The sequence below is a fragment of the Cutaneotrichosporon oleaginosum genome, assembly GCF_008065305.1.
Source record: "Cutaneotrichosporon oleaginosum strain ATCC 20508 chromosome Unknown ATCC20508_contig01, whole genome shotgun sequence".
In the NCBI taxonomy this organism is placed as follows: Eukaryota; Fungi; Basidiomycota; class Tremellomycetes; order Trichosporonales; family Trichosporonaceae; genus Cutaneotrichosporon; species Cutaneotrichosporon oleaginosum.
The window spans coordinates 1,065,608-1,082,262 of record NW_027072170.1 but is presented as its reverse complement, the minus strand read 5'-3'; the positions used below and the strand labels follow the sequence as shown (position 1 = coordinate 1,082,262).

The following is a 16,655-nucleotide window of genomic DNA, read 5'->3' as shown; positions in this document are numbered from 1 at the left end:
ACTCGGACAGCTAGACCTCGACAGCGACAGGGCGCGCTTCCTCGGCGTCGTTGACACGCAGCACCTTGGCCCACTCGATGTAGTTGAAGCGGCCCTGGCGGTCGGTGAACGGGCCATTGAAGAGGCGGTCGATCTGCATAAGCGCTGGCTAGATGGGCACCGCCTCCTTCGAGCACTCACCTCGTCCGCACTCATCCGGTCGCCCATCTCAGCGAGGAACTTGCGCACCTCCGCGACCTGGACCCACCCCTTGTCCCCGTCGTCGAAGCACGCAAACGCCTCGAGCAGATCATGCTCGCGGTCGAGGTGGAGCAAGCGCTCGCCCATCATCGCGAGGAACTGGGTGAAGTTGATGCCTTCCGCGGACCCGGTCGTGCGCCCGGGCCGCGCGGTCAGCAGCGTGTTCAAGAGGTCGGGCGCGGGCGTCTGGCCTACGGAGTCAGCGCTGTGTCGCGGGTGTCGGCAAGACATGCTGTACCCACCAAGCTCGGTTAGCATCGTGCACAGGTCGGCCTCGGACACGCGCCCGTCACCGTCCTGGTCAATCATGTTGAACGCCTCCTTGAACTGCTTGACCTGCTGCGGGGAGAACATGGTGTATGCGGCGCCGGAGGCTTCGCGGGGGCGCGGGGCTTGTGGGAGCGAGGAGGGGAGGCCGCGGCCGAGACCGAGGGCTGTTGCGGCGGATTTGGACTGGAGTCAGCCAAAATCGAGGAGATGCGCGGTATACTGCTCAACACTTACCATGGCGTTGTGAGGAAGAAGACGATTGTCGGTGGCGACGAGGGGCACGGTTGTTGTTATGCCAGGGATAAACATCAGTCGCGTGTGATCGGCATGCAACCGTGGGAAAATTATGTTGGTTCGCAAAGGTCCCATATGCTTTCAAGTTCCCAATTCTAATCGAATGTGAATTCGCTGATGGCAACTCCTAATCCTTCCTCTCATGAGAAGCTCCTCCTGCCGCTCAGTCTATGCGATTCATGTAGCGTAGTAAAATAAGACATGTACAACAGCGCCAACGCATCCGCACTCAGCAAGAAGGTCCATTTATCCCGAGCACATGACGCAGGCGTCCTTGTTGTCAATGCTGCACTGGAGAGCGGCAGCAGCGCGCTCCTCGGCACGGCGCTTGGCCTCCTCGTACGAGATCTCCTCCGAGTCGCTAGGGGCGGGGGTCTCCGACGAACGACGAGCCTGCGACGCGGCAGTGACAGAGGGGTGCACGGCCTTAGGCGCGGTCGTGTTGATCTCAATCTTGCGCATGGGCTCGACGAGGTCGGCGTGCTGCGCAGCAGGCTTCTTAACAGCGGGAGACGCGGGCTTGTTGCCGAGTGCCTTGGCCTGCTTGAGGGTGCTGGCGTCGATGGTGAACTGGATCGCATTGGCCGAAGGCTGGGTGCGGAGGTAGTACGCGCCAGTCTTTAGACCGCGCTTCCAGCCGAAGAAGTGCATCGAAGTGAGCTGCGAGAACGAGGGGTTCGACAGGTGGATGTTCAGCGACTGCGACTGGTCGATGAACGCTCCACGGTCGGCAGCAAGCTCAATGACGGCCTTCTGCGAGATCTCCCAGACCGTCTTGTAAATGGCCTTGATGTCATCAGGGATGTTGGGTATGTTCTGGATCGAACCACGGTTGGCAATAATGAGGTTCTTCATGTTGTCGTCCCAGATGCCAAGGTTGATCAGGTCGCGCAGAAGCCAGGGGCACACGACCTGGAAGTCACCCGAGAGCACACGGCGCGCGTAAAGCATCGAGGTGTAGGGCTCAAAGCACTCGTTCCAGCCGAGGATCTGCGAGGTCGAGGCAGTGGGCATGGGCGCAACAAGGAGCGAGTTACGGACACCGTGCTGCGCAATGTCCTTGCGGAGCGGGTTCCAGTCCCAGAGGTCAGTGGGGGTCCGGCCCCAGAGGTCGAACTGGAGCTTGCCCTGCGAGATGGGCGAGCCCTCGTACGAGGGGTACTTGCCCTGGTCCCGAGCCATCTCGCACGACGCAGTGAGGGCGGCGTGGTAGATGGTCTCGAAAATCTTCAGGTTGAGCTCACGAGCCTCGGGAGAGTCGAAGGGCATGCGGAGAGCCATGAAGGTATCGGCGAGGCCCTGGACACCAAGACCGACGGGGCGGTGACGCATGTTGGAGTTGCGCGCCTCAATGACGGGGTAGTAGTTGCGGGTGATGACCTGGTCGAGGTTCTTAGTGACGACCCTGGTGATGTCGTGCAACTTCTGGAAGTCGTAGGTCTGCCCCTCAAGGTCAACAAAGGCCGGGAGGGCAATCGAGGCCAGGTTGCACACAGCAACCTCATCGGGAGACGAGTACTCGATGATCTCGGTGCAGAGGTTGGACGACTTGATGGTGCCGAGGTGCTGCTGGTTCGACTTCGAGTTGGCCGCGTCCTTGTAGAGCATGAAGGGACCGCCAGTCTCAGTCTGGGCCTCCAGGATGGCGAACCAGAGCTTCTGCGCCTTGATCGTCTTGCGGCCCTTGCCCTCACGCTCATACTTCTCGTAGAGCTGCTCGAACTCCTCCGAGTGCACATCGGCAAGGCCGGGGCACTCAGCAGGGCACATGAGGGTCCAGTCTCCGTCGGACTCGACGCGCTTCATGAAGAGGTCCGGGATCCAGAGAGCGTAGAAGAGGTCACGAGCGCGCATCTCCTCCTTGCCGTGGTTCTTGCGGAGGTCAAGGAAATCAAACACGTCGGCGTGCCACGGCTCGAGGTAGATGGCAAAGGCGCCGGGGCGCTTGTTGCCACCCTGGTCAACGTAGCGGGCAGTCGCGTCGTAGGCACGGAGCATAGGGACAATACCGTTCGAGTAGCCGTTGGTACCGGCAATGTACGAACCCTTGGCGCGAATGTTGTGGATGTGGAGACCAATACCACCGGCAGTCTTCGAGATCTGAGCGCAGGTCTTGAGAGTGTCGTAAATGCCGTCAATGGAGTCGTCCTTCATGGCGACAAGGAAGCACGACGACATCTGCGCGTGGGGAGTACCGGCGTTGAAGAGAGTGGGCGACGCGTGAGTGAAGTAGCGCTCGGACATGAGGTTGTAGGTCTCGATGACGCGGTCAAGGTTCTCGCCGTGAATGCCGACAGCAACGCGCATGAGCATGTGCTGCGGGCGCTCGGCGACCTTGCCGTCGATGCGAAGGAGGTACGAGCGCTCAAGCGTCTTGAAGCCGAAGAAGTTGTACGAGAAGTCGCGGTCGTAGATTATTGCGGAGTCAAGCTTGTCCTTGTGCTTCATCGTCACGTCATACACCTCCTGCGAGACCATGGGCGACTGCTTTCCGGTCTTGGGGTTGACCCAGTTGTACAGGTCGGTGATAACCTGCGAGAAGACCTTCTTGGTCTCCTTGTGCAGATTGGACACGGCCAGACGGGCCGCGAGAATGGCATAGTCGGCGTGACTGGGGTTAACAGAGCGCCACTTTGCCCGCGGCAGGGTTTACTCACGTGGTGGTCAGGTAGGCAGCAGTCTCGGCAGCGAGGTTGTCGAGCTCGGTGGTGGTGATGCCTGGGTAGACGCCAGCAACGACCTTTTGGGTAATCTGGACGGGGTCGACGAAGTTGCGGTCGAGGCCATATGACAACTTGTGGATCTGGGGGGGTCAGCTGCGACTCAGGTGTTGGGAAGACGCGTCGGTTGCGACGCGTGCGGCCCCGACGTAATGTTCGACTTACCCGGGCAGTGATCTTGTCGAATGCCACTGGCTCCTTGCGGCCATCACGCTTGTAAACCCACATGCTGGGAGGGGAGGACGGGGGAAGTTAGAAAGAGGGAGGAGGGAGCGCTGGTTGATGGGAGAACGGCTCGCCTGACGCGTCAGTAATGTCAGGTGGCGGAGTGGGGCCAGTGACGACCAGGTCGACGCCGGACACTCACGAGATGATGACAAGAGCAGCGAGAGCGATGGCAAGATGGGCGCCAGCAGATGAGTCGCTCAAGTACCGAGGAGATGCGGGGAGTGTTGTGGTGGAAGGAGGAAAAGTGAGGGATGAGGGGGGCGAGGGTCCTGCAGGTTGTTATAAATCACGACGCGTCCTGCCAGGCTGGCTGCTGCTTGCTCACCTTCCTTTCGGTACAGTCACTGGGCCTCTGCGTGTACGGTGGAAGCGGAGTCAAATCTGGATGAACAATGACGTGTGGCAGCACAGGGATTGTTTGTTTATTGGGTTTGGTGTGATAAGCACAGGGATTGGCGCATGTTTTTTCATTTGATCCTGCGATCCTGGACGCGTAACATTGCCAGCCCCGGGTCACGCGCTCTGACCTTCCCTCGCCGCCCTTGCCCCCCTCGCCCCCCCCCCCCCCCCCTCCGTCATGCCACCCAACGCCCGAGATTGATCCATCGACGGGGGCGACGCGACGCGTTCTCAAGCCATCAAGCCATCTCCACATGGCCTCCTCGGCCGACAATGCGCTCCCCTGACACGTCCACCCCACTGCCGCTATGTTCGGACCGCCAGACACTGCGGAGCTTGCACTGTTTGCGTTGGAGAGCATGGGGGGATGCATACAGAATGTGTAACATGAAGAAGGAAACCACGCGTCCATGTTCACGTCCGTCGGCCGTCGGCCGACTGCTAGCTCCACAATGCAACGCCATGTCCGCTCGCCGTGACATCACGCGTCGCGCCGCGTGATCATGATCCATGATCATGATCTCATGACGCGCTTCTCACATTACACCAGAGACATGTGAGCAACTCGTCATGCTGACAACATCCTGAAGCCACGGGTAATCAAACTGCGACGGTCATTCCCGGCGAGTACCGCAGTCGGCTGATATCTGATAAGATCCCGGCTCTGGGCATGGGCACTTGATGGCGTGGCGGCGGCTCACGCTCACAATGCAATGCACTCATACGAGTCCTGCCTTGCACCCGCCCCCGCAGCAGTCCTATGCGAATGCATGAGATAAAAGAGCCAGTAGTACAGCAGTGGACGATGCACACCGCAGCCCGAGCGCCTCCACTCGGGCGATCTAATCCCCTCCCCCCTCCCACTAGGAGACCATGTTGATGATGAACATCGGAATCAGGCAAAGAGAAGAATTAGTCCTTGGACTTCTTCTTGTCCTTCTTGTCCTTCTTTTCCTTCTTGTCCTTCTTGTCAGACTTGTCGGACTTGTCCTTCTTGTCCTTCTTCTCGGACTTGTCCTTCTTGTCCTTCTTGTCCTTTTTCCTCCGCCCCTCCTCCTCGTCGTCGTCGTCGTCGTCGCGCTTGCGCTTCTCCTTTTTCTCCTTCTTCTCCTTCTTGTCCTTCTTGGATGGCGTGACGGCAGCGGTCGACGCAATCTTGACAAGCTCGGGGTCCATTGGCCCGCGGTTCTTGGCCGCCGAGGCCTGGTCCTTCTCGACCTGCTTGGCGGCGGCCGCAATGTCGTCGGGCTTGACGTCTCCGTCCTCGTCGTCGTCGTCATCCTCGTCCTCGCCGAGGTCGGCCGCGATCGCCTTCAATGCCTTCTGGATGGCGTCGGCGTTCTTCGAGGGCGCAACGCCAGTCTCGAAGAATGCAAGGCGCTCCTCAACCTGAGCACGCAGGGCCTCGCCGAACTTGTTGGTCGGCACGTCGGAGAAGCAGTCGATACGGCAAGCAATCGAGCACTTGTTCGCGAGGAAACGCGAGATGCGGCCCTTGTACTTGGAGCCGGCGCGCGAGATGAAGCTCGAGTGGTAGATGAGACCGTACTTGGGGGTGTTGCCCTTGGTCTTAAGAGCACGGAAGAGAGCCTTCTCGGCACCAAGAATCTGCACGGTCGAGGCAGGGTACTTGGCCAGGTTGGTGAGCGAACCGGCGTGGCTGATGAGACGGGCAGCGATGGTCTCGCCAAGGAGAGCCGAGAGGTTGGGGGCGACAATGCTCATCTTCTCGACAAGGTAGCGACGCAGGCTCTTGCGGTACTCGGCGAGCTTGACGACACGCTCAGCGAAGTTGGAGATGTTAAGGAGGTCGACCTCGTTGATGTCCGAACCCATGGAGGCGCGGGCAGCGTCAAGAACGTTGCGCGCGCGGGTCTCGTCATCATCAAGGATCTCCTGCATATCCTCGAGCTTGTCCTCGTCGAGCTGGGTACGGTCGCCGATGAGGACGGCAAGCTGGGCGTACTGGTGAGCGTCGGGCACAAGCTTGTACAGCTCGGGGAAGTGCCAGCCGTACCACTCGCGGCAGCGCATCGAGAAGGTGTTGAGGTCCTTGTCGAGCTGGTCCGAGAGCGAGATGGCCTGGATGATCATGTTGTCCGAGCGGTTGACGTTGAACTATATGGTGAGTCACTCGCTCCACTTGGGGTGCTCACCTTAACCTTGCCGCGCGAGTACGAGTGACCGAGACCAAGCTGAGCCTGGGTAATGTCACCCTTCTCAAGACCCTCCTTGGAGAGGAACTTGTCCTGGTGAAGACGCACACCGCGGATGAGCTCGAGAGCACGCTCCGAGGTGTCGCAGAGGATGCCAGTCTCGCCCTGGATTGCACCGGCAAGGCCACGCTCAGAGACACCGAGGAGAACACCAGCCTGGGTCTTATTGCCCTTGGTGCCGGCCGTGGGAACAACCATGGCGAGCAGGCTCTTCAGGTGGGGATTGAGGACACCCTCCGAGACATCGTTGGCGTTCTCGAGCGCCTGGGCAGCGCTAGTGAAGGGGAAGAACGAGGCGAGCTCGACCATGCGGTTGAAGGTGTTCCAGTCATTGATAGAGTCCTGGAGCTGCTTGGACCGCGCGGCAATCTCCTCCTGGAGCTTGACGTTGAAGATGGCATAGCCAGAGGCGCCCTCAAGGAGGACGTGGGTGAGAGAGCCGGACATCGCGCGAGAGTCGGGGTAGTCGGCGAGGAAATAGAGGGTGACTTTCGGGTCGAGTGAGTGCCGTGTCGCGGGCTCGTTTTAGTGTAAAGAGTCCTGCAGCGCCGTAGATAGACGATGGATGTTGCAGGTTACCGCCGAGGTCGAGAGGAGTGAGCGACCTGCTCTCGAGAATTCTTGGATTGAGCGGAGTGGGACAAATTCGATGGAAATAATTCTGCAAATCATGCAGGACACACGCGACACTCACGTGATTCCATCATGGCAGGGGCGGAAGTACAATTTCGGAAGTCGGGTCGGGAACGGAGACCCCACATTTGAGTGGTGCTTCGGACGAAGTTGGGTCAGCCGAGTCGGCCCCCCGCCTCGCCATCACTGGTGACTGCCCACACTCTCTGCGCCTCGTCAACGTCGACCTCGGTGCCCAGCTCTTGACATTACATCATTCCTCTTGCTACTCGGTACCCCTCATGACCATGTCCGGGGTAGTGGAGAATGGCGGACGGTGTACGCCGCCGACAGTAGCGACCAAGAAGGCGCCACACCCAGTGTCCGTCCATTTCGTGAGTCAGCCTCGGCCACATGCCCGCGACGGCGGAGACGATCGCTGACAGCAGCTGGGAACATGTAGCGGTGGGCTCGTTGAACCAGGCGGTAGCTGACAGCAGGTGGCGGCCCAATATCCTCACGGCAGTGCTCGTCGCTCGCCGTCGACTTCGGGAATAACATCTGGCGTACGCATTTCAGACGGCGTTGCTGACGATAGTCTTCGACGCTGCCGATGGCACCAACAACCGCTTGCATCAGAGCGCACTACGCATGGTCAACATCTCGCGCATCTTCGTGACGCACATGCATGCCGACCACGTCCTCGGCGTCGTGGCGATCATGGCGGTCATCATGAGTGGCGTGGGGCAGACAGAGGCAGGTCTTGCCCGCTTGCGCGCAGCGGGGACGGCCAAGAAGGTGAGATGGCTCTTCACATCGATCTAACCGCAGGCGGATATCAACATCTACGGCCCCGTGGGGCTGCGCGAGCTTATTCGCACGACGCTGCGCCTCACGAAGGTGACCCTCACAGGCGCCTACGCCGTTCACGAGCTCGTACCCCCTGGTTCTGCCAAGGGTGTGGGGTGCGCTGAGCCCGAACTACACGTCAACGAGGCTGTGGGGCATGATCTCTTAGCAAACGACGAGGGCGTGTGGGAGATGATTGTTGACGAGCGACCCCAAAAGGGCAGCAAGGGGTGGATGGTCAGCGCAGGGCCTCTAGTGCATCGAGGTGCGTTGAGCCCGCCGTGCTTCTTCACAGCTCACTCCAGTCCCCTCAATCGGCTACGTATTGCAGGAGCCCGCGCCGCGCAAGCCGCTCGATACGGCACAGCTCATCCCACTGCTACAGGCGAACGCGAAGGCGCTCGCCGCACAGGATCCGCCCGTGCGCCATCCCCTCTCGCTTCTGGGCCACCTGACCTCGCTCCCGCCCCCACCACCACTGACACTACCAAGTGGCGAGGTGCTTCACGCTCCCGAGCCGACAGGCGAGCCGGGGCGCAAGCTCGTCATCTTTGGGGACTGTGCGGGCGGCACGCCCAACGAGGCGCTGCAACGCATGTGCCATGACGCATCGCTCCTCGTGCACGAGTGCACGAACGCGGCGATTCCGGAGAGTGTGGGCAAGGGCGACCGGGGGCGCGCGGTGCGCGCCAGCGGTCTCGAGCAGAGCCTCGAGGCTAAGCGGAGCAAGGAATTCGACCAGGCTGCCAAGGACCGCGGCGTCGTGCGCGAGCCGTGGATCTACCACGGCAAGCATGAGACGGCGAGCTCGGCCGCCAAGGCAGTCGAGGCGTTTGCGGACAAACGCGACGCGATCCGCGTCAAAGCTGTGTCGCGAGGACACGCGACACCAGACGAGGTCGGCGAGTTCGCGTACGCGATCAACGCCCGCCGTGTCGCCGTCAACCACTTCTCGGCCATGTTCCCCTCGCCGCGCTTTGCGACGAACGAGCCGTTCCCCGCCCTCCTCGGGCCCACCAGCCCGTTCCCTTACCCCGTGCCGGCGAGCCAGTTCGCCGGCGTCAAAGCCATCCCACTCAACGCCGATGAGCTGCATCTCCGCATGATCATGCAGAGCCTGGTGAACCAGATCAGCGCGATCTGGAATGGGCCAAGTTGCCACGACCACGCGTTGCAGGGCCCCGAACCGCATCTCATCAAGCTTGCCGTCGCCGCGCGCGACTTCATGGTCCTCCGCGTGCCGAGCCACGAGCTGAGCGAGAGCGAGGTTGACGCGATGCGCGCGGCGCGAGAAGACGCCGTGAGCGTCATGAAGAGCTGGTCGTGTGATGGCGGCGCGTGGGTTGGCGAGGATCACGAGCGGCGCTGGGTTGGCGTCGACCCTGCCCCCCGCGAGGTCTCGCGTACAGACGATACTGTTCCAGAGAACGTCAGGCTAGACGGAACGGGATAGAGACCAGTAGATGAGCTGCTGCAATCATTTGTCAATCACTCTGTGTTTCTGGGGAGCTCTCCGAGTTGTCATTGGCGGGTACGACATTGCTGTCGATGGGGAGCCCCGCTGTGGTGCTAATCGCCGGTTCTGTACGCTTTTCTCTTCTCCGGCTCTACCACCAATGGTAATGAATATGCACGCAAGACATGTGCGCCCTTCTGACATCACCGAGCTGACTCGAGACACGCATGCCACATGCTATTGACTTCTCCCTCCTCCTGCAGATTATGCAGCTTCCACTTCCCACCGCTGGCGCGCAGCTAGAAGTAGTTACCCTTGCCTGCGTACTCTGGCTCGCGAGGAGACGATGGCCCACGGCGACGTTCCAAGTCGCCATCCTCATCTCGGAACAGTGGGGCGAGCTTGGCATCTGGAGGTGTGAACACCTTGGCGTTGAAAATCGGCCGCCCAGGCGGCGCGACAAGACTGGTTGTTGGAGGGACGGGCTGGAACGCGACCTGCTGTCAGCTTCGTAAAGATCATCGCGCCCAAAACTCACCGTGTCGTTCGTCTTCTTGTAGGTGCTGATCCACGCGTCTGCGTCCGCAATCTCGCGCTCAATCCGCCCCTGCCGCGCCTTGCGCGCTTCCTTCCGCCGCTCGGCCCCGCGCCCAATACTCAGCCCCTTCATCTTGGCCTCGACCTTGCCGTCCTCCAGCTGAGCGAGACGTCCACGTGCTTCTGAGATCCATGCTAGCGCCTCGCCGACCTTTGCGCCCTTCCCATTCTCTCCCGCATCCACCCCGAGCCACTTGTACGCCAGCGCAGAGGACACAAGCGCCTCCTTGCGCAAATAGCGTTTGAGGTCGGGGATCACCTCACTCTCGGCGACGTCTGGATCGCCGGGGAGGCGGTCGCGCGCAAACAGTTTGCTCTTGGCCGCAGGCCCGTCGTGGGCCGCGAAAAGCGCCGAGGCCTGCGAGTACAGCGACGCGACGTGCAGGTAGAGCTTGCCAAGGAGGGAGGGAGACGGATGCGCGGATGGGAGGGGCGGGCCAGGAGGCGCGAAGAGCTGATGCCCCAGCACGGGGAGAAGGAGCTTGCGAATTGCGGTTACATGTGCGTCGGCGAGAAGGATCCTGTCGTCAGCAACAGCACAAAGATCTTCAGCTGATCGATAATGAGCAACGTACATGGAAAGACCGCGGAATCCCTCCGGCCCAGTCTCGACAGGCCATTTGTTGCCCTTTCCAACGCGGCCCCCAGTGATCTTGCGGCCTTCTTCGAGCTGTGGGGTGACGTTGGTGGCTGCCCAATCCGCCACGCCCGAGGCCTGTGAGAGAAGGTCGACTGCGCGGGTAAGAGCGGCAGTTGTCTTCTTCTCGTCATCGGAGTTGAGGATGGGCACACCGTGGCCGCTCGACTCAAAAGTCGGCAGTGAGGATAGTATGCTGGCTGCATAGTTGCACAGCGCAATGGTGTAAACGAGAAGGACAAAGTGGTGCTCAGCGTGGATGGAAGGGAAGGGCAGAAGCGGCGCAGACACGGTGTATCGCGTCAGACTCGAAGCCCAGAGGAATACGGGGTCACCCTTGAACAAGAGATCATCGGTGTCAAGACACGCGATGATGCCGCGCAGATAAGGAAGATAGACCTGCACAGCTTCGAGCACAGCGATGGCGGACGCGCCCTGTTCCCCGGCAGCAGCTGCTTTGAGGGCGAGCTGGAGCTTTGTGCGCGCAACTGTTGCTTCGGCGAGCTCGTGGGTGTACGCTGCGCTGCGGTCTAGGAGCACATTGGCGAAAGTCACCGATCCTGTCGTAGGATACGGAAAGCGGAAGGGGGCCATGGGAGGATGGAGATGTGGATATGTGGAGAGAGAGTTGATGCAAGATGGTGTGCCGCAATTGCCGGACGCGGTGGATATCGGCCAAGATGTGGCCAAGGCCTCTCCACATGTCCGGTTGTGTGGCTCAGGCACCGACCGCATCGGAATGACGCCATGATCCCCCTCCTAGCGGATTTCCAGCGTAAGGAGTACACATTCGTGCGATGCTACATGCATATGATGCTCGATTGAGGAGACGATGACTAGATATGAAGCTACTTCTTCTTGGCAAACTCCTTGCGCGTGTCGTCGAAGCGACGGACGATCACCGAGCACTGCGTGACAGCGCAGAGCTGACGCGACTTCTGCTTGAGGTCGTCGTTGAAGAGCTGCAAGCCAGCCGCACGCTCGACAGCCTCGACTGCGGAGGTTAGCGCAACAGACTAAATCAGCCTCACCAGGCGCGATGAAGGTGCGCAGGTCGGCCTGGTCGGGGATCTCCTTGTTGGGAAGGATGAATGCGCCCATGGCAAGCTCCTTGATGGTGCTGGGCGAGGTCACCTCGTGCTTGGACGGGTTAGGCTGCTGGGGGAACGCGAAGTCGGGGCGCGACGCAAGAATGACCTTGGCGAAGTGGGTCGGGACGGAGACCGATGGCTGTTCACCGATCACCTCGTAAGTCTGGGTAAGTAACCGTTGTCTGCAGGAGACTCACCACACGCCACTTGCCATCAGCACCACGGGTAGGAAGGTAGAGCGGGATACTGTCAGTCAGACATGGCGTGCACGCATAATACTCACGTGAACACATAGACGTCCTCGAAGTTGGTAGTCAGGCGGCGGCAGAAGTCCTCAACGTAGGCCCAGTCTGTCATCAGAGAGCGCCTTCGCGAGCACTTACAGTGGCGGTTGAAGCCATCGCCAACCTGAGGGGCAATGTTGGTCAGGTAGAAGGTCTCATCCATAGCCTGCTGCGAGATCTTGGCATCGGCAGCGGGCACCCTGGGGTCAGCCCCACTCCAACGTCTCAAGCTGAACGCACATGTGGCCGCGGTCATAGCCGCTGCGGAAGTCTGATGTCAGCCCTCCTCAAGGACGCGGTAACTCACAGTCAGCAAGCTTGGCGCGGAAGAGCTCGGGGACGCTGCTGTCCTCCTGGAATGTGCTCTTCGAGCGGTCGACCTTTTCCGGGACGGTGTCGGCGGCACGTGCCTGGTCAAGCGGCACAGGCTTGACACCGGAGGCAGACGGAGTGCGGCGGAGCGACTCGGCAGTGAGATGCTCGGCGGTCTGTCGTTAGTGGCTCTTTCGCGGGCATGGCGTACCCAGGCTGGGTGGCGCATACGGCGGTCGTACGCGGTGATATAAGCCTGCCGACGGATCACGTCGAACGTCGGACCTTTGGTCAGATGACTCGCACAAGAGTACATACCGGGATACCCGCCCGCGACCACAACAGGCCCAGCCGACGTTGGCAAAGGAAGACGTTGCAGCTCGCGGCCGCCCTCGGGGGGCGGGGGCAGCGGCGTACCTGCCGGGTAGGGAGGTACGACTTTCTTGTCGCGACCGCCCCAGTACCCGCCGGCGATGCCGAGGGTGAGGCCGGCTGCGAAGAGCAGCGAAGGGCCGAGCGTAGGCATTTTGTTGTTGAGGAAGAAAGTTCGGCGTCCAACGCGACCTCATCGGCACGGAGGCACGGAGTTTGGCGAACTCCGCCCATATGAGGCGGAGGAAGAACGGCGAAGGGAGGCTCCAACTGAGCTAGCTGCTGCCGATTACAATCTTTTGGCTACCATAACTGGAGAGCGAATGAGCTGGAGTGCTGCTGCGCTGAAGCAACGGACTTCCACCAGAAGGTGCACTTCGGGATGGTGGAAACACCGATCACGCGCGCCAACCCCGGTGGGCAAGGCTTCGGTGGCGTTTGGCATTGGGAGTCATCTACTCATGTTCGGTGGCTCGGTGGTTCCTGGGCGGGCCTGTGCGGATCTGCCAACACAAATCCTTCACCTGCCGCTGGCTGTTAGTGCTGGCCTGCGATATGGGAGGAAGATGACGAGGTGACGAGTCCCGCAGTCCGCTTCTTACGAGCATGCACCGCATCTCTACAAATGTCGGAGGGGCATCTGCGCGCAGACGCTCAGGTGGCTCTGTGTTGCTGCGGATGGCGGCCGCGAAAACTGCGGAGCCAGGCCGGTCGCCGGTAATGACCCTCGGCGATGCCACCACCCAGCCGCCCAGCCGGGTTGACTGAAGCGACCTACATGCCTTAAGCCACCGATCCATCTCAAGAGCGACTCCTTCTCCATCGTCACTTCGTCCTACAACACACAACATATTTACGCTCGCCAGCCAAATTGTCTGACTGTTCTCAGCATCCTTGTGCAACTCAAGACCCCAACCGAGCCAAGCTCTTCCTCAGGCGACGGCCCGGGCGCCGAACGCCGCCGGCCCACCCCACTCATTCACACCACCCGTTTGCGACCTTCTTCACCTTCACCTCCTCCTCGCCTAGCTCGCTCTTACCATGGGGTCGATGGTGTACCCCGCCCAGGCGGATCCGTTGGCGTCCCGCACTGAGGGCTTCATCAGCATGTCGAGTGTGCAGCCCTCGCCAACTCGTCCACCCTTCAATGGCGGCAATGGCTCGAACCTCAATAGAGGCAACTCGTGAGTTTCCTACGCATGCTCCCAGCCCGCGCTGCCCGTGGGGCCTTATGAAATGTCATGTACACCCCTAATCCCAGCACTCAGATGTACCTCTTCACATTCCTCGCCACTGTGTGTCTCCTCAGCATCGTCGCCATCGGCCTTCTCTGGCGTGCGATCTACGTGCGCCGCCGCTTCCACCGTCAAGTTGTTGAGGCCATAGCACGAGGCGAGCCTCCGCCCAACCTGCGTAGTCCGTTCCTCTCCCGGTTCCCACCCGTGCCGAAGAAGACCCCCGAGCTCGGGCCCATGCCCAGAATGTGGGAGAACGAGATGCGTCGCATGGGCTGGGACATCGAGAAGGGCGAGATGGAGAAGCATTGGATCGAAGATACGTGGCACGACGTAACTGTGAGTCCTGGAAACGAAGTGGATTGAGCCCGACACGCCTCAAGACGACGAAGTGGGCTGACTCTAGCCCATGACACTTGTGTCCGTGCCCGAGCCTGAGCCGGAGCAGCCGCCGCCGACGCCACCGCCAATCGAGGTACCTCAAATCCCCACTGTGACGGAGGAACTGCGCGATACGCTGCGGGATATGTGGCCACGCCGCGCACGCGACCCGCCCCGTGTGCCTGCGCCCGTGAATGAAGCGCCCATTACGATGGAAAAGCCTGTCGTTGGTGACATACCAGAACCTGGGACGGCGCTGCGTGTTGGTGTGCTTATCGCGATGCCGTGCCAGTCGGAGGCGCAGTGGACGCCGGTGGATCCTGATGAGGCCGAGGTGCCCGAGGTTATGCTCGGCGTCATGGAATGCGTAGTGAGTGAGAAGAAGGCGGGGACAGTGTAGTTTCGTTGTATAGCATGCATTGAGAGATACGAGCCCATGGAGACTGGCCTGGTGTTGATGGTTGTGGTTTGCCTGCGACTCATTACACTGCAAACCTGGTGGCTATCGGTCATTTTGATGATCATCTGTGAACCATGAGCCGGGGCTCGTACTAACGATGTAGGCAAAGTGATACAAACGCCATCCTCCTGCCAGCGGCTGTTTACATGCCTGCCTCTCGCTCTCATCTTGGCAAAAGAAGGAGACGCGTACAGTTGTTTCTCTTCACTCGGCCCCTCTCCTCTGCAGGTCTCGGCTGGTGACGGCGTACACGCGAGGAGAACGCTTCCACACAGAGATGCAGAGATCAGATAGCGCTGCGCCTGCCGGCCTGCGCCGCCAGGCACGGGTGGGTGGCCAATTCGCGAAGTGGACGCATGTGGCGGCGCTGGTGAGGATGAGCTGAGCTAGACAAAAGATGAGTTGACGACCTAGCGCGGAGTGATGACAATCACAAAGAGACCGCCCAGTTCACCTCTGGCATCGCCATCCTGCGATTTGAAACAATGTGCAGATGCATTACACTGGGCCGACGGGGGCGACGTCTGCGCCACTGACGATCATGTGCGCCCCTCCCCAGCACAATGTACATCAGCACATCAATGCGTCGGGCGCAGAGCGTGTTGTGCAGTCGCGCATCTCTGGCTACATTCACAGAGTGATGCTGATAGAGATGTCAACACGCAGAGCTGAATCGGTAGAGTGGAAACGCCGTGGGTGGCAAAGGCGTCGCTCGCATGTTTGGCTACGCGCCATGTGTACATACACACGTCCGACATTAATTCCCGCTCGTGGCTAAATCACACACGTCTCAACCGTTCATTCACAATCATTCACTCATCCCCTCTCCATCCACTACACTACATCCCACCTCTTCGCGATGGCCCCATCGAAGCGTAAACCGCCTGTCCCCCGGGCCCGCGCCCTTCCCAAGCCGTGCCCTGCTCTCAAGGCCCGCCTCCCTCCCAAGCCCCGCGATGCTCCTCAGCCCCGCGCCCCTCCCAAGCCGCGCGCTCCTCCCGAGCCTCGCATTCGCGCCCCTCCCAAGCCCCGCACCCCTCCGACAGCTGCGCCCCAGCCCAAGCCCGCCCCAATCCCCAGAGCTCCGATTGCAAGGGCTCGCGTCGATGCAGGTGACATTCTCCCGGCCGGCATGGCCCGCACTACCTTCTCCATGGTAGTGGAGAAGGATCCTCGAGCCGCACTGCTTAGCGGCGTGCAGCAATTACTGCTGCGGCACAATAGTAAGTGACGCGGTTAGAACAGTCAGATGGGCCTCCTCAGAGTACTCCACGGCACAAACTCCGTACCAAGCTGACGCCAGTCCATGCGCATGTGGATAGCCCTTGCCTATCTGGCCTGCCCCCGAAGCAGTCTAAGACCAAGAAGTCCGCCGAAGCACGGTTCGAGTTGACGATCACGGCGATGACGGCGGACGTGAACAACGCGCTCGCCACCAGCGACCTCGCAACTGACGCTCTCGTGCAAGGCGTGTGTAAGACAATGGCCGATGTTGTGCGGCGGCCCATCTTCTACCACACCGGGAACGGCAAGGGCGAGTCTGGCGTCGTTAATCCGGACGAGAAGCGATCTGACGCTCACCTCCACGTATCCGTGAAGTATTCCGAGGCCGGCTCGGCTGAGCTTCACCGCGGTGGCGGCGGAACTGTGAAGCGCCGCAAGCGGTACTTCTTCAGCGTCGAAAACAAGACTACTTCCCGCCACTCGTGGTCCACAAGCCTCTCGCCTTGGTCATCCCCCCTCTCGACTTCGACGACAAAGTCGAGCGTCCTAATGTCGTTGTCGACATCGTCCGACTCCTCGCTGCAGACGCCGACCACGCCTATCGCGGTTCACTCGCCGCTGCTTGGACTTGTATTCGACAAAGCATAGGGCGTTACTCGAGGGCGGGCTGGCCGTGATCTTGCCACTGTCTTTCGTCACTACACACACGTCCACAATAATAACACTGTATTTACCGCGCGTCCACTCGACCCACCATCCAAGAATCCATTGTCAGCAC

The 16,655-nt window shown here is 60.5% G+C and overlaps 8 protein-coding genes across 8 annotated transcripts; 3 read left to right on the top strand and 5 right to left on the bottom strand.

The window, feature by feature from the left end:
• Positions 1-10: 10 nt before the first annotated feature.
• Positions 11-594, bottom strand: COLE_00447 (uncharacterized protein; the record flags this gene model as incomplete). Its single annotated transcript, XM_018420462.2, has 3 exons — positions 11-133; positions 181-431; positions 483-594. 3 exons carry the CDS (start codon positions 592-594, stop codon positions 11-13), a joined length of 486 nt encoding a protein of 161 aa, XP_018277187.2.
• A 456-nt stretch (positions 595-1,050) lies between these two features.
• On the bottom strand, positions 1,051-3,752 carry COLE_00446 (uncharacterized protein; the record flags this gene model as incomplete). The annotated part of the gene is made up of 3 exons (XM_018426849.2): positions 1,051-3,415; positions 3,462-3,607; positions 3,690-3,752. 3 exons carry the CDS (start codon positions 3,750-3,752, stop codon positions 1,051-1,053), a joined length of 2,574 nt encoding a protein of 857 aa, XP_018277188.1.
• A 1,311-nt stretch (positions 3,753-5,063) lies between these two features.
• Positions 5,064-6,814, bottom strand: COLE_00445 (uncharacterized protein; the record flags this gene model as incomplete). Its single annotated transcript, XM_018420926.2, has 2 exons — positions 5,064-6,269; positions 6,308-6,814. 2 exons carry the CDS (start codon positions 6,812-6,814, stop codon positions 5,064-5,066), a joined length of 1,713 nt encoding a protein of 570 aa, XP_018277189.1.
• Positions 6,815-7,287: 473 nt separating this feature from the next.
• On the top strand, positions 7,288-9,281 carry COLE_00444 (uncharacterized protein; the record flags this gene model as incomplete). Its single annotated transcript, XM_018423775.2, has 6 exons — positions 7,288-7,374; positions 7,429-7,444; positions 7,480-7,545; positions 7,578-7,777; positions 7,811-8,093; positions 8,134-9,281. The coding sequence occupies 6 exons, from the start codon at positions 7,288-7,290 to the stop codon at positions 9,279-9,281; spliced, it is 1,800 nt and encodes a 599-aa protein (XP_018277190.1).
• A 302-nt stretch (positions 9,282-9,583) lies between these two features.
• COLE_00443 (uncharacterized protein) lies at positions 9,584-11,112 on the bottom strand (the record flags this gene model as incomplete). Its single annotated transcript, XM_018423776.2, has 3 exons — positions 9,584-9,781; positions 9,823-10,402; positions 10,457-11,112. The coding sequence occupies 3 exons, from the start codon at positions 11,110-11,112 to the stop codon at positions 9,584-9,586; spliced, it is 1,434 nt and encodes a 477-aa protein (XP_018277191.1).
• A 254-nt stretch (positions 11,113-11,366) lies between these two features.
• Positions 11,367-12,731, bottom strand: COLE_00442 (uncharacterized protein; the record flags this gene model as incomplete). The annotated part of the gene is made up of 9 exons (XM_018423777.2): positions 11,367-11,512; positions 11,550-11,772; positions 11,807-11,855; positions 11,893-11,959; positions 11,993-12,093; positions 12,134-12,164; positions 12,201-12,381; positions 12,417-12,490; positions 12,524-12,731. The coding sequence occupies 9 exons, from the start codon at positions 12,729-12,731 to the stop codon at positions 11,367-11,369; spliced, it is 1,080 nt and encodes a 359-aa protein (XP_018277192.1).
• Positions 12,732-13,618: 887 nt separating this feature from the next.
• COLE_00441 (uncharacterized protein) lies at positions 13,619-14,593 on the top strand (the record flags this gene model as incomplete). Its single annotated transcript, XM_018423778.2, has 3 exons — positions 13,619-13,761; positions 13,839-14,151; positions 14,219-14,593. The coding sequence occupies 3 exons, from the start codon at positions 13,619-13,621 to the stop codon at positions 14,591-14,593; spliced, it is 831 nt and encodes a 276-aa protein (XP_018277193.1).
• A 1,213-nt stretch (positions 14,594-15,806) lies between these two features.
• Positions 15,807-16,525, top strand: COLE_00440 (uncharacterized protein; the record flags this gene model as incomplete). The annotated part of the gene is made up of 2 exons (XM_018426204.2): positions 15,807-15,876; positions 15,957-16,525. The coding sequence occupies 2 exons, from the start codon at positions 15,807-15,809 to the stop codon at positions 16,523-16,525; spliced, it is 639 nt and encodes a 212-aa protein (XP_018277194.1).
• Between the last annotated feature and the right edge of the window lie 130 nt (positions 16,526-16,655).